The 14281-nt window shown below is 54.8% G+C and overlaps 1 protein-coding gene across 9 annotated transcripts; it reads left to right on the plus strand.

Annotated features, from left to right (window-relative positions):
* The first annotated feature begins 1123 nt into the window (after nt 1–1123).
* On the plus strand, nt 1124–10581 carry ZNF7 (zinc finger protein 7). Of its 9 annotated transcripts, XM_069599598.1 has the most exons (6): nt 1284–1472; nt 1755–1807; nt 2664–2708; nt 3185–3311; nt 4953–5069; nt 6321–10581. In XM_069599598.1, the coding sequence occupies exons 2-6, from the start codon at nt 1784–1786 to the stop codon at nt 8102–8104; spliced, it is 2097 nt and encodes a 698-aa protein (XP_069455699.1). In that variant the 5' UTR covers nt 1284–1472; nt 1755–1783; the 3' UTR covers nt 8105–10581. The 9 variants fall into 9 exon arrangements, with proteins under 9 accessions (XP_069455702.1, XP_069455707.1, XP_069455703.1 ...); XM_069599601.1 differs by lacking the exon at nt 1755–1807 and having other exon boundaries at nt 1124–1285; XM_069599606.1 differs by lacking the exon at nt 1755–1807 and having other exon boundaries at nt 1137–1285; nt 4831–5069.
* Nucleotides 10582–14281: the final 3700 nt, after the last annotated feature.

Here is a 14281-nt window from a genome sequence, read left to right on the forward strand (position 1 = left end):
ACATTGCGCAAGCGCCCAGGGAAAAGAGCTGGTTACTCTGAGCATACTAAGTTTTCCCTTCCACCTCCCCTAGGAGTCTGTCCAGGAACTGACTGTCCATCTCCTTCCTTGGGCTTGCGCCCATTCACTGGGGCTTTGCCAGGGACCTCAGGGTTTGGATCATCAATGAGGCTGGTGTCAGGGCCCTCCCCTCAACCTTGCCGCTCCAGGGATGTCCAGTGTGAGAAGTTCCAAGGGCCCGGACTGCACGGGAAGCTGTGGCCTCCGAAGACGCGCGCAGCGTCATCCCCAAAGCTGAGGGAGCTGGGCTGCCGAAGGGGAGGCTCCTGCCGAATCCCGAAGAAGTTGGGGTGCCCTCCCCCTACACACAGGACCGCGTGGGTATGGGAGAACACCCAGAACAGGCTGCCCCAGGAGCCAGACAAAGCTGGGGTGGGAGAGGGCACAGCGAGGAGCAGCCTTGACCTGACACCCGGGCGCGCCGCCCTTCGCCTGAGGGCCCACCGCCTGAGGTCTCTCGGCGGGTCCTAGGCTGTCCGGCTGCCTGGAGCCCCGCGACGCAGCCAGGGACCCCAGCCAGACGTCCCGGTCTAGGCCGCTCCTCCTGGTGGTCCTCACCCTTTCTGCAGCCCTCCCAGCTTCATCTCTGGGCTGTCGGTGCCCCTCCACACTCTGCGGTGCCCGCGGCCCGAGACATCTCCACACCAAGGACAGGAACATCTACTCTCTCCACAGGGCTCCTCTGCGCCCCACCTGGCCGCTCGCCCCCGTACTCCACTGGGCACAGCTGGGGCAGCGGCGTCTCTGTAGTCCTGGAGCCTGGAACAGGCCCAGCAGGCGCGTTCTGCCCGGCAGCAGCCCGCACACAGAACCCAATGCGAGGACCAGCGGCCCAGACTGTGACCAGAGGTGCGCGGGGCCGGCCCGGGCGACCCTCAGGTCGCTCTCCTCCGGCTTCGTCCGGGTTTGCTCCCCTCCCCTAGGCCACACAGCAGCGGGCCCGGGCCCTCGCTTTCCCTCGGCTCCAGCCCCGCCCTCCTTGCACTGTGACCCCGCCCTTTACCGGATTCCGCCCCGCCCGCTCCGGGCTCTGTCGGTTCCCAAGCTACCTGGCCCCGCCCCTTCTCCGGCTCCCCGGATTGGGGGCCGGCTGGGAACCACCGAGTCGGCTGAGCCTCCGAACCGCCCAGAGCAACCGGAAGTCTGCGAGGCGAGCGGCGGCGAGTATCCGAGGCCCGTTTCCGGCGTCGTCGCGCTGCTAGAGTCTCTGGCTGGGCCCGGGAGGGTGAGTCGGTGCTGAGGGCGTGGATTACAGTCGGGGCGGCCCACGTTCTCCTCTCCCCTTGGGCTAAGAGGTCTCCTACCGGCCCCCGCGTCCTTCCGCCTCCGATGCGGCGGGCCCGGCGCTCCCCTGGCCTCTCCGCTGGGAAGCGCTGGTGGAGCGGGCGGCTCTGAGAGCCCGTTGGCGTCGGGTAGGGCGGTGGTCGAGCCTTGTCCGTCTTGGCCGGGAAGAAGCGGGAGGGGTCATCTCACAGATCCGGCCTCGCGGCAGCCTCGTAGCCTCCCCTCCGGTTCTAGGCATGCTCCAGCCTGCATACCCATCATCTCCCTCGGGGGCACTCTTTTACCCTCTCTCACTGCTCCTTCAAGACCTAGACTTCGTGAAGGTGGCCAAAAGTGCTATGTCTTGGGATCGAAGGCTGTGTATTTTCTCTTAATTCCGGCTGCTACTTAAAGCCTGTACTTCTCTACAGGGGACCCAGGATCCAGCAGTGGGAGGCACATGCCTGCTGCTGGCCAGGCCCAGGTGGGGAACCGCTTGACAGTGGTCACTGCAGTCTGAATCAGCTCATGGCCTAAAGCTTCTTCCCTCAAGCCGCTTTTGGAGTCAGAATCTCCCTTAGGAAGTCCACTTCTCTTTCTGACCTCCCAGGGGGATGCCCGGAGAGGGGTCAGGTTTTTGTACGAGGGTTGGGGTGTGGTCAGGTGTCCCCTCCTCTTCTCCCTGCAGTCCATCTTTCTGGTTCCTGTGTACTCCAGCCGCCCGTCACACCATGACTCATCTTGCTGCCTGGGATCTTGCCCCACTGGCTCATTCAGCCCTAGTCTTTCTTGCCTCGGAGGGTCCTTGCCTCTGGACCTTGCACAGTCTGTTCCTGCTGTCTACGCGTTCCCTCCCCACCCCCATTAGCACCGAGTTAGCACCTAGGGGAAGTGACCCATCAGACTAAGTCAGAGTTTCCTAGTTTAAATGCTTTCTGAGTCCCTTGTACGTGTGCTGTCATCACAGTTGTAATTTTGGTTTGTTTGCATGGTCAGTTAACTCTTTCCCCCACTAGGCTGCTCCAAGAAGGTAGAGTCCTTGTGTGCTGTTCACTGCCACATCCCTGTTGCGTAGCCAAGCACCTGGTACACGTGGCAACTATCCATTACATGTTTGTGGAGTAATTCTTCCATGTCACACCCTCCGAAAGATGAATGAAGCTTTGGAGGGCAGATACGTAGTGCTACGGCCATTTTGGCCCCACCGCAAGTCCCTGCCAGAGAACAGTTGGAGTTGGAAGTAAAGGATTGGAGGACGTGGTACCCCCTCGATGAGTTTGGAAGTGAGAGGTTGGGGCCTCCAGGATCGTGACCTCTGACTCTTTGGTAACTGCCAACAGGTCTCTCAGCCAGGACACGTGGATTCCTACGCACCGAGCCTCATGGTAGGAGTCTGACTTCCCCTGTTCCCTCCCTCGTCTTGTGAGGCCCCTATCTGCTGCTCTGGGCACCCACCGTGCCCAATGGGCCTGGACCTAGACCCTCGGCCTCTTGCTGACCCCTTGCCAATCTCGGGTGTGTCCAGGATAGTGAACAAACCTGCTCAGATTGGGCCTGCCTGAGGCTCTTGGGGGAGGGTTATAGATCCCCATGGTCTGGGTCCCACCCTCTCCTCCATACCGTCCCTCCCCTTGATTTTATTTTATTTTTTGGCCACACTGCACAGCTTGCAGGATCTTACTTCCCTGACCAGGGACGGAGCCTGTGCCGCCTACAGTGAAAGCAGAGTCCTGACTGCAAGACAGCCAGGGAATTCCTTCCTTCCCTCGATTTTAAAACCAAAGGGGCCTGGTGACTGTCTCACTCAGCCTTGTGGTCTGTGTACTTGAGACAGCCAGGAGACTGGTATGTGTCCTTACAGGAGGCTGTGACATTTGGTGATGTGGCCGTGCACTTCTCGCGGGAGGAATGGCAGTGTCTGGACCCTGGCCAGAGGGCTCTCTACAAGGAGGTGATGCTTGAGAACCACAGCAGTGTGGCTGGACTAGGTGAGGCTTTATTCGGACACCCCTACCCCTTCCATCATCGGTCAGCACCCACCTATTTTGGCCTGTGTTAGAGGCTGCATGCAGATCTGGGAGCCATGTGGTCGAGCCCTCATGACTAGGCAGGGGCTTGGGACTGTGAGTCCTTGTGGGTCAGCTTCTGACCCCAGGAGGAGTCTTGGTGAGCCAAGCAGGCTCCCAGGTTTGCATACGTCATGTGATTCAGTGCTCACAAGGTAAGTGGACTTTCTGCCTGAGTAGGTAGAAATACGATCCAAACTTGAAATAGCTTAAACAGCTACTCAGATTTTCAGTTTTTCTAGTGTGTACTTATTCACAACACTCTTCATTTTTAATGTCTGTTATGTTTGTATTTGTTTCCCTTATTTATTTTTGCAGCATTTTTTTTACTGTGTTGACCATGATTGATACTGCCATGAGACTCTTGTTTCATCTTTCAGAGACCCAGCTTGTGGGTTTAGAGGGCAGGAGGGGCAGGGCACTCCGTTACTGAGTCTTTCCGCCTTTCTTCCTTCCTCCCTTTTAATTTATTGGGTCTGCTGTGTTGTTTCTTTTCTTTCCTTTTTACCTTTTGGCTGTGCTCACAGTGTAGGTGGACTTCTAAAAGTTAGATAGATGGACTCTCTGCCTGAGTGAATAGAAATAGAATCCAAACTTGAAATAGCTTGAACAGCTACTCAATCAGGTTTCTAGTTGGTGTATTTAAAAACATGAAATTTTATGCATAAATATCACTTCAGCTGCATCCTACAAATTTGACTCATAGTAAATACAGTTGCCACTTACTAATTCATCACATAGTTTCCGGATAGTAATAGTTTTGAGGCACCCATTGTGATTGCTGTTGTGTCCAGCTGCACTTAGATCAGGTGCAGGCTGTGGTATTGTTTCATGGCCTTTGCCCGACCCCCTTTCTGGCTGCCCAGGGACGTTTCTCTGAGAGCAGCACACGTGTGCTTGGCAGGAACCTATTTCCTGTTGAGTGTGGGGTCCTGCTGTCACCTGAGCCTTGGACCTTCTCTGCCTGCGGCCTTCTCCACCCCATGGCTGAAAACCTGAGGAGTGCTCTAGCCAGAGGGCTTGACCGGCCCTTGGGTGGGCTGGGAGCACTTCACATGGCTGCCCCACAGCATGGGGGCTACTGGCCCCAGAAGGCAGCTGCCAGGGGGTACCTGCCAGTCTCCAGCCCTCTGCTGAGGCCCTGGGCTCTGTGTGAGGGCTTGAGGCTGGGGCTGCTGGCTGCTGACTGGGCTTCACATCTTCTGATTTAAAATCCATTTTGTTGGTTGATTTGTTGTTGTATTGTTTCTTAAGCAACCCTGCCTCTTGGAGCATCCCTGAGGGGACTGAGGGGAGTGCTGGCTGGGCCTGCTTCTCTCCCCGTGGGGGAGAGCTGGCCTGTGTTCTGCAGACTTGGGTGACAGGACTCCCTGGCAGTCCTGGCCCTGTCTCCATTTGCAGCAGGGCCAGAATGGGAGTCCACACGTTCCTCTCTATCCAGCCTCAGGAGGCCCCTGTGCTCCAGTAGCCCGCAACCCTTCACTCTGGGGACCAGGGAGAACTGAGCCCCGAGCTACACTCCCAGCCACAATGATGCCGTCTCCTCCTCTGCTGCCCCCACAGCAGGATTCCTGGTCTTCAAGCCCGAGCTGATCTCCCGGCTAGAACAGGGGCAGGATCCATGGGTCCTCGACCTGCAAGGAGCAGAGGGGAGAGAGGCAGCCAGGACCACCCAGACAGGTGAGGCTTCTGGGCACAGGAGGGATTCAGGGTCCCCATGCCTGGCGAGGGCTCAAGTGGGAGGCTGGAGGGGGACCCCAGAGGCCATCCATGCAGCTTTGCTGAGCTGCCTGGGTATGCTGTGGGGTGGGCCTGGAGGTGAAGGCCAGTCATGGGGTAGCCTCAGGAGAGACTAAATTACAGAAAAGCAAGGGCATAGAACTCCTGTGCATTATGGCAAGACTGTTTTTGAACCACGTTTTGTTAGTTTGAATTTTACTAATCTTATTAAGCAAAGGCACACGTGTGACTCTTGAGTAGCTGTTCACCTGCCACTGCCACGCTCCCTCCAGAGTTTCATGGGGTCTGGGTGACCCAGCCTCTCAGATGAAGTTCCAGGGCTGTGTTGGTGTCCTGAAGCTGCTGTAACAAAGCACATAGACTGGAGGCCTACCGCAGCTGAGATTTACTGTTCCTTAGTTGTGGGGAACCACATGTCCAAGATCAAAGCAGTGTCGTGTCCCCTCTGAAACCTGTAGGGGAGGATCCTCCCTGCCTATTCCAGCTTCTGGTGGCCCCAGGTATTCCTTGGCTGGTGGCCACATCCCTTCATGTGGAGGGCAAGCAGGGAGGTGGGCCCTCTGGAAACCCCCAGGAAGGAGCCGTCAGTGTAGTGCAGTGTAGTCACTGTGGCCACCTGGAAGCTGAGGGGCAGGGCAGCAAGGGATGGACACATCAGTGTGAGTCAGAGGGCAGGACTGGCAGGGGCTGGAGAGAACCCTGCCCAGTGGACAGCTGAGGCCCACCTCTTTTGGCCTCATCCCTGTGTGCCCCTTAGCAGCTCTTGTGTCTCATTTTTCTCAGTACAGAACACCCCTCTGTTCAGTTTTCAGCCCCTGTTTCCTCCTTACTCTACTTCCTCTCACCGGCACCCTAAACCTGCCTCTTATCCTCCACCCTTTTGGGCTCACTTTGCTTCTTTGTCGGTTTTTCCTCCTACTCATTCCCTGTGAGATGACCTCCCCTCCACGTAGGAGAGTGGCTCTTTGCAGTCTTCCAGGTATATAGTAACTGAATGAATGCATTAAGCATGAACAGAACCAGATTTTGACCACTGTCAAAAGGCACTGACTTCTCATCGCATCTTTATAAATGCTCAGTACAGCCTGTCCTGGGAGGGGGCTCAGTCCCAGGGATGGTATGCACCCGCACCCCCCAGTCGCCTTTCTCTGAGCACGGGATTAGCCGCAATTTGCTTCCTGTTCATTTCAGATGCTACAGTTGGGACTGATGGTGAGCAGGCCTGTGAGGACATGGACAGTCTTAAATCAGAATCTGGGGGGGTCATGGTCAAAACCTTGCCCCAGGACTTTCCCCAGAGTCCTGGCTTTGGAAACACCTCAGATCCTGAAGTCTGTTCACAGAGACAGCCAAGCTCCCTCTTCCATAAAAACTTCTTGAACATGGGGACCATGGCTCCCAGGAAGGCCTTCGCTGAGGACGAGCTCCAGGGTCATGGCAAGCGGGGAAGCAGTGGCCACTTGGGTTGTCAGCCTGATCAAAGTCAGGGGTCCTTCCGAAGGTGCGATGTATGTGGCAGGAGTTTGCGATCTCCTTCAGATGTTGCTTTGCACCAGGAAATGAATACCCAACAGAAACCCAACAGATGCCAAGAGTGCCAAAAAAAGTTATCTGATTGCTTTCAGGAGAGACATCTGAGTACCTTGCCTGGAGAGAAACCATATGAGTGTAGGGAGTGTGGGAAGGTCTTCAGGTTGTGCTCACAGCTTACTCAGCATCAGAGGATCCACACTGGAGAGAAGCCGTTTAAGTGCACCGACTGTGGGAAGGCCTTTCGCCTAAGCTCAAAACTTATTCAGCATCAAAGGATTCACACTGGGGAGAAGCCCTACAGGTGTGAAGAATGTGGAAAAGCCTTTGGGCAGAGCTCCAGCCTCATCCATCATCAGAGGGTCCACACGGGAGAGAGGCCCTATGGCTGCCGGGAGTGTGGGAAGGCCTTCAGCCAGCAGTCTCAGCTGGCCAGGCACCAGAGGACCCATACAGGAGAGCGGCCCTACCCGTGCCGGGAGTGCGGCAAGGCCTTCAGCCAGAGCTCAACCCTAGCTCAGCACCAGCGGATGCACGCTGGGGAGAAGCTTGAGCTCCCGAGAACCCCGGAGAGTCCTAGCCTGGGTGCACGTCAGAGGATGCATGCTCCCGAGAAGCCATTTAAGTGTGACGAGTGCGGGAAGGCTTTCCGGTGGGTCTCCCGCCTGAGTCAGCATCAACTGACACACACTGGAGAGAAACCGTATAAATGCAACAAGTGTTCAAAAGCCTTTGGTTGCAGCTCACGACTTATTCGCCACCAGAGAACTCACACTGGAGAAAAACCGTTTAAGTGCGATGAGTGTGGGAAGGGCTTTGTCCAGGGCTCACACCTCATTCAGCATCAGAGAATTCACACCGGGGAGAAGCCGTACGAGTGCAGTGACTGCGGGAAGGCCTTCAGCCAGAGCTCGAGCCTCATTTACCATCAGAGGATTCATAAAGGGGAGAAGCCCTACGAGTGCCTCGAATGTGGAAAAGCCTTCAGCATGAGCACACAGCTCACGATCCACCAGAGGGTGCACACGGGCGAGAGGCCGTATAAGTGCAGTGAGTGTGGGAAGGCCTTCAGCCAGAATTCCACCCTTTTCCAGCACCAGATTATCCATGCCGGGGTAAAGCCCTACGGATGCAGTGAGTGCGGGAAGGCCTTCAGCCGGAGCTCATACCTTATTGAGCACCAGAGGATCCACACTCGTGCCCAGTGGTACCGTGAGTACGGGAGCACCCTGGAGGTTTCCACCCACGCGAGTCGTAGGAGAGTTAATCCTGTAAAGAAACTTCACAAATGTAATGAATGTGAGAAAATATTCAGGTGGCGGTCGCATCTCATTATCCACCAGAGAATTCACACTGGAGAGAAGCCTTACAAATGTAATGAATGTGGCAAAGCTTTTAATAGGAGCTCAAGGCTTACTCAGCATCAGAAAATTCACATGGGCTAGACCACTTACCTTTACAGATGTGTATAAATGTGAATAAACCTACAGCCTTAACTTATTTGAAATGGGATCTTTTACACTGAAGATTTAGAAAACTGGGGAAGATTCAGAACTACTCTCTTAGGTGTTGAGATTCATACGTGGTGTATGTTTTTGCTGGCACGTTTGACCTTATCCCCTCCAGTAAAGCTCATGTCTCACATCAGGGTGACACGTGTAGCATTTGAGCTCTCAGAGGGATGACCCTGGACCTTGTGGACGAGACATGAGACGAGCCCCGGCAGCCCCACTGGCTGAGGGGGTGAAAGAAGTCACCTGGGATGCCTTCCTTAGGCCCCAGGTACCAGACTGGTTTCTGCAGCAAGGATGTGTTTGTGCAGGGCTGCTAGGGGGTGCCCGGGCTCCCCTTCTGCTCTCCTCAGCGGATACGCCTTGCAGAGCAGCCCTTCTCTTCGGGGAGGTGCTGGGTCCATGCAGGCATGCCAGGAGCAGCACCCAGGCCTGGGGACAGTCCCTGGCCTGCTGTAAGTCCAGAACCCAATGGCATCCCCAAGCGTTGTCTTACAGTGGTTACAAGAGTGAAAGAGCAGCCCCGAGGACGCCACCAGAGGCGTACCCTCAAAACACCAGCCCCACGGACCACCAGAACTGGAAGGTTTGCAGGCAGACGCGTGAGCTGGTGCGTTTGCATAGGCCGATAGGTGCTGGAGACACCTCACCAGGATCAGCGTGGGGATGTGGCCTCAACGGGCCCCACAGGTCCCCGGGCAGAGGGCCCATGGGTGCCGAGCACTGGGTGCCAGTGAGCAAGCCCACTCTGCTGGCATTGCCTCCTGCTCAGGTTTTCTCTGCCAGCATGGCCCGGCTTGGGTCGAGTGGTCAGAGCATGTGGCCATCTTGTCACCAGCGGGAGGAACGTGCAGGGAACATCACTGCTCTGGTTGACTGACAGGCTGGGCTGCAGAGCGGCTCCTGGTGCAGCTCAAGGCCTGCGAGCTACAGGATGAGGCTGACGTGCAGCAGTGGCCCCCACTTGACCTAGGGCCCTGGGCTGTGCAGGGGGACTCAGGATGAGGAGTGTCACCAGCTGCTACCCAGGACCACCCTGAGACCTGGCGATCTTTGGCACCATTGACGATAATCATAGGGCAAAGGGCTGTCTCCCATGGAGGGGCCACTTCTCCCGTGTCCAACAGGTGACCCTGAGGACACTTGTGGGTTTATTGCAACAGGACTTGTGTCACGTCACACGTTGTGTTAAGCCCAGGTTCGCCTTCTGTGACCTAGCCCAGTAGCAGCCTGTGGGTTTCTCTCTGAGAACAAGTGGCAGCCGCTCCAGGTGCCTGGAGAGTTTGGGACAGCAGAGTCCAGGATATTCTCAGCAAGTTACGGGACTCAACCCCCCAGCAGCTCAGCCTGATTGGCTGCTTCCCTGGCACAAATAGTGTAGGTCGCAGCACTGTCTTGGGACAAGGATTGCCCCACCTGCAACTTTGGTGTGCTCCTGCCCTGGGTGGGGCACCATGCAGATGGTGTGCACCTATAGCAGCTGTAACCCCCTGCTTCACCCACAACTTGTGTCTGAAAGTCAGTGCAAGAGGGCAGGGACCTCTCCAGACACCAGAGGTTACGTCCCCACCTCAGCTGCTATGCTCAACCAGGTGGTCACTGCCTTCAGAGCCGGGCAAGGTGGGCACCTGTAAGTGGGCCATATCTTAGGCCTTTTGAGCCACCTAACAGTGGGACAAGATCAAGGTCCTGGGTGGACATACCACACCCCCACCCTCTGCTGGTGCTAGGAAAGTGGTTTGTCATCGGATGGGCCCTCCCCACAAGGGAGTCCTCCTGGCCACTTCCTGGTAATGACGCGCAAATGGTTGCAGGGCCTCTGGACTCCAGGGTCTGCGCCACAGGATGCTTGTCTTTCCTGACAGCACTTGCAGGCCAGCCAAAAAGGGCCAGAGGACCCAGCCTTAAACACACTCTAGCACCTGGACTCGGAATCAACATGGTCCTGTTGGGGGCTGGCCCACTGTGTGCCCTGCGGGCCAAACGCAGGCCTGTGCCCACATCTGTGAAGCCTGGTGATCAGCCTGAGGACACTGGCCTGGGACCTCCGCAAAACCTGAGCTGGAGTCAGTCTGTAAATGCATGCATGTCTGAGAAATGTAATCACAGACAGCCAAGGAGTCTTCGCCAATGCGGCAGCTGCTTCTGATCTGACAGCCTCCTGGTTTTGCTTCCAGGCTGGTCGGCAGGGCTCCTGACCACGTGGGTTTGGTGCTGCTCACAATCCACATGTGCTTGAATCACCTTCAGAATTTTCATGTCCCCGTTTACCTTGTAAAAGGCCTAAGAACTAGAATGGTTTTTACATTTTTAAATGGTTGGAGGGGGGTGGGGAAAGACTATTTTGTGACATTTGAGAATTATATTGAAATCAGATTTCAGTATGACCAAATAAAGGTTCTTGGAACACAGCTGGCCCTTTGCTTGCAAGGTGCCTCTGACTGTGTGGCAGTCCTGCCTCCAGCCTTTGAGGTATTATTTTTCCACTGTTGTTATGTTTTGTTCACTTAAATGTCCCAGGATAACCAAAAATTCAATAGAAATAAATCTCAAGGCCTACATTGGGTGAGGAGTCGTCTTAGCTGCATCCACGTGAAAAAGGTTTGTGGTATTTGTGTGTCACCTGATGACGTTGCATTCAAACGGATGCTGCATGGGTTTCAGATCCCAGAGCACGGAGAAGTGTCTTCGTACTTGTGTGTGTGAGTTGGGAGAAGAGGAGAGGGCTGCCTGCCAGGTGTGGGAATTCTGGACTATTCAATCCTACTTCCAAGCTGTATTTCCCAGTTGGGGTTTCGGGAACAGTAAACTCATTTTAAGAATTTCTGTGAAGTTCTTGGCACTCCCGTGGTCAGGACTCACCTTTCTGTAGATCCCACAAGATGCCCAGCATGGCCAAAAAAGAATTCCTAGAACACTTATAGATTCTAAAATACTTTGGATTTCTCTTTTGGAGACAAATTAAACTCACAATTTTGACCTGAAATTTGTCTTCATTATCAGATAAGCTTTATGATACTTTGAGCATTGTGGAAGCTTCACTAATAAAGTGAGGTGTCTGCATAGCCCAGTGGGTTGTCACATCCGTGTGTCCTCTTGTGGATGTGGCTTGCACTCAGAGCCCAGGAGAAGTTTGTTGAATGAATGCTGTGTTTGAGGTACATCAGGCTTTGAGGTGAAGCTTTAGAGGCCCACAGATGAGAGAGAATGCTTCAGCGCCAAGAGTTTCCACAGAGGTCTACATAAAGTCAAACATCTGCTCTCTGCAAGGTCTTGTTCTTGTCTGGGGACACGGTGGCAGGGCCAGCTCTACAGTCAGGGAGCCCTACAGGCGTGCAGGGAGGTGCAGCGTTTAAAGCCACCCTCACCCCACCTGGTTTTGCATGGCCCTGGAGGTGAGAATGGTTTTTCTGGTTTTGGCTGTGCTGGGTCACGGTTGTGGCGCACAGGATCCTTTAGTTGTGGCATGCAGGCTCTAGATCCCCGACCAGGGATTGAACCCGGGGCCCCTGCACTGGGGAGTGTGGAGTCTTAGACACTGGACAACCAGGGAAGTCCTAAGAATGGGTTTCAAATGGTTGAAACAAATTTTGTGATGTGAAATTAAAATTTAGTGTCCATAGGACATTTTATTGGAATATAATCATGCACATTGGTTTCATTGTTTTCTCTGGCTGTTTTTGAGCTACAGTGGCAGAGCTGATAGAATCATGACCTGAAAGGCTAAAATATCCTCTAGCCGTTGAGAGAAAAGGTCACCACACCCAGTGCAGGTGAGGAGGGCCACCTCTGCTAGCCAATAAGCCTGTGCCCCACAGCTGGAGGGAACTTCTCCAGCTGGATCATGTCTACCTCCTGCACACAGTAAGGCCAGAGGCTGTGCCTGGTCTTGAGTCAGGTGGCCCCCATTACCTGGCTCCGTTCAGCGCCAAGAGCCAGCAGTCCCGGGAACAGCCTGGTGCCCATCGTCTGCTCACGAAAACCTCTCTCTACAGTGATGCCTATGTCACTGTTTGCCCGTGTGCGCCTCCTTGAGACAAGCACGAGGGCTCACAAATGGACAACCTGCGGTTGGCAGTCTTAGAGCTGTCAAGAGCTCATCGGAGGCCAAGGCGAGGGGTCGACAGTCAGGGCCCACCACATCCAGCCTCCCGAGGATGTCAATGTTCTGGTCCAGGTGTTCCTGACCAGTGACAAAAGGCACAGATGGTGCCTTCTGGGGATGGGGGAGAGAAGCAGGTGAGCAAGCAGAGCTCTGCACCCCGTTAGTGGCCTGGACCCCTCAAGGGTGGAGATGACAGCACGTATAGACACACAGCCTCAGAGGGCCCCAGACCCTGAGTCTGCTGACCTTCCAGGGCCTGGGGAGGGGATGAGCAAGGTGGACACAGCCACGTGGCTGGCGGGGAGGCAGCGGGGCTACCCTGGCCGGGAGCACAGGGACAGAGGCCTCTGTGGCCTGGCAGGCAAGAGGCTGTGCAAACCCTAGTCCTGAGGCGCGGAGCTCCGAGCCTCGGTCAGAAAAGCACCCCTGCCTGCTAGATCAGCCAAGAGGATGAGGTGGGCTTCAGCTGAGGGCTCTTGTCCTCCTCCAGGGTCCCTCAGGAAGGGACCCTGTGTGTGTTCCTGCCAAGCACGTGCCTTAAAATCACGGAATCATAGCCACAGGGCCCTTTTGTGGCAGCAGAGCTAAGAGCTGGGGCACCTGGGCCAGGCTTGGACTCCAGGCCTCGTTCCTGGTTGCACCAGTGAACTTTGCTATGCTACCCAGCAAAAGAGACACGCCCTAGCCTGTGGACATCTGCCGTGAGCGCGTGTCCTCACCCTGGGGCCAGCGGCCTCGGGGGACGGGAGCCAGCACCGAGTGCCTCTCGCCGCGGAGAACCGCCCACCAGCTCCCCCATCAGCTGCGTGTCCTTGGGCAAGATTCAAACCTCTCTGCTCATCGCCACCACGTCGGTGCCTTTGAGTTAAGGGGCTAACATGAGCCTGGTGGAGCGCCTGCACCTGATGGTTCCTTCAACCTGTACCTTTCTCCCCACTCGGCTGCGTCGTCAGGGCCTGGCCTGTAGGGGGCGCGCAAGGACGTGCTTTGGGAAGTTAGGTACTGTCCGAATCTTTGGGTCTCTGAGGATTGCAGCCCGCCAGGCTTTTCTGTCCACCGTGGCATTGCTCGAGGCAAGAATACTGGAATGGGTAGGCATTCCCTTCTGCAGGGTATCTTCCCGACCCAGGGATCGAACCCTTGTCTTCTGCATTGCAAGCGGATTCTTTACCATCTGAGCCACCAGGGAAGCCCCTAGGGCTTTAAAATGGTCGCTTTTTTTTTTTTTTTTTAAATAACACTATGCTAAGAGAGTTCCAGAAAATCATCTATTTCTGCTTTATTGACTATGCCAAAGCCTTTGACTGTGTGGATCACAATAAACTGTAGAAAATTCTGAAAGAGATGGGAATACCTGACCACCTGACCTGCCTCTTGAGAAATCTGTATGCAGGTCAGGAAGCAACAGTTAGAACTGGACATGGAACAACAGACTGGCTCCAAATAGGAAAAGGAGTACGTCAAGGCTGTCTATTGTCACCCTGCTTACTTAACTTATATGCAGAGTATATCATTAAGAAACGCCGGGCGGGAAGAAGCACAAGCTGGAATCAAGATTGCCAGGAGAAATATCAATAACCTCAGATATGCACATGACACCACTCTAATGGCAGAAAGTGAAGAGGAACTAAAAAGCCTCTTGATGAAAGTGAAAGAGGAGAGTGAAAAAGTTGGCTTAAAGCTCAACATTCAGAAAAGATCATGGCATCTAGTCCCATCACTTCATGGCAAATAGATGGGGAAACAGTGGAAAAAGTGTCAGACTTTATTTTTTGGGGCTCCAAAATCACTGCAGATGGTGATTGCAGCCATGAAATTTAAAGACACTTACTCCTTGGAAGAAAAGTTATGGCCAACCTAGATAACATATTGAAAAGCAGAGACATTACTTTGCCAACAAAGGTCCATCTAGTCAAGGCTATGGGTTTTCCAGTGGTCATGTATGGATGTGAGAGTTGGACTGTGGAGAAAGCTGAGCGCTGAAGAATTGATGCTTTTGAACTGTG

This window comes from Ovis canadensis, chromosome 9 (assembly GCF_042477335.2).
Source record: "Ovis canadensis isolate MfBH-ARS-UI-01 breed Bighorn chromosome 9, ARS-UI_OviCan_v2, whole genome shotgun sequence".
Classification (NCBI taxonomy): Eukaryota; Metazoa; Chordata; class Mammalia; order Artiodactyla; family Bovidae; genus Ovis; species Ovis canadensis.

Excerpts from the sequence above, each read along its gene's own strand:
- ZNF7 (XM_069599598.1), top strand. The coding sequence starts at position 1,784 with ATGCCTGCTGCTGGCCAGGCCCAG. Across the intron at positions 1,808-2,663 it reads CTGCTGCTGGCCAGGCCCAG|GTCTCTCAGCCAGGACACGT; the intron begins GTGGGGAACCGC and ends AACTGCCAACAG. Across the intron at positions 2,709-3,184 it reads CCTACGCACCGAGCCTCATG|GAGGCTGTGACATTTGGTGA; the intron begins GTAGGAGTCTGA and ends GTGTCCTTACAG.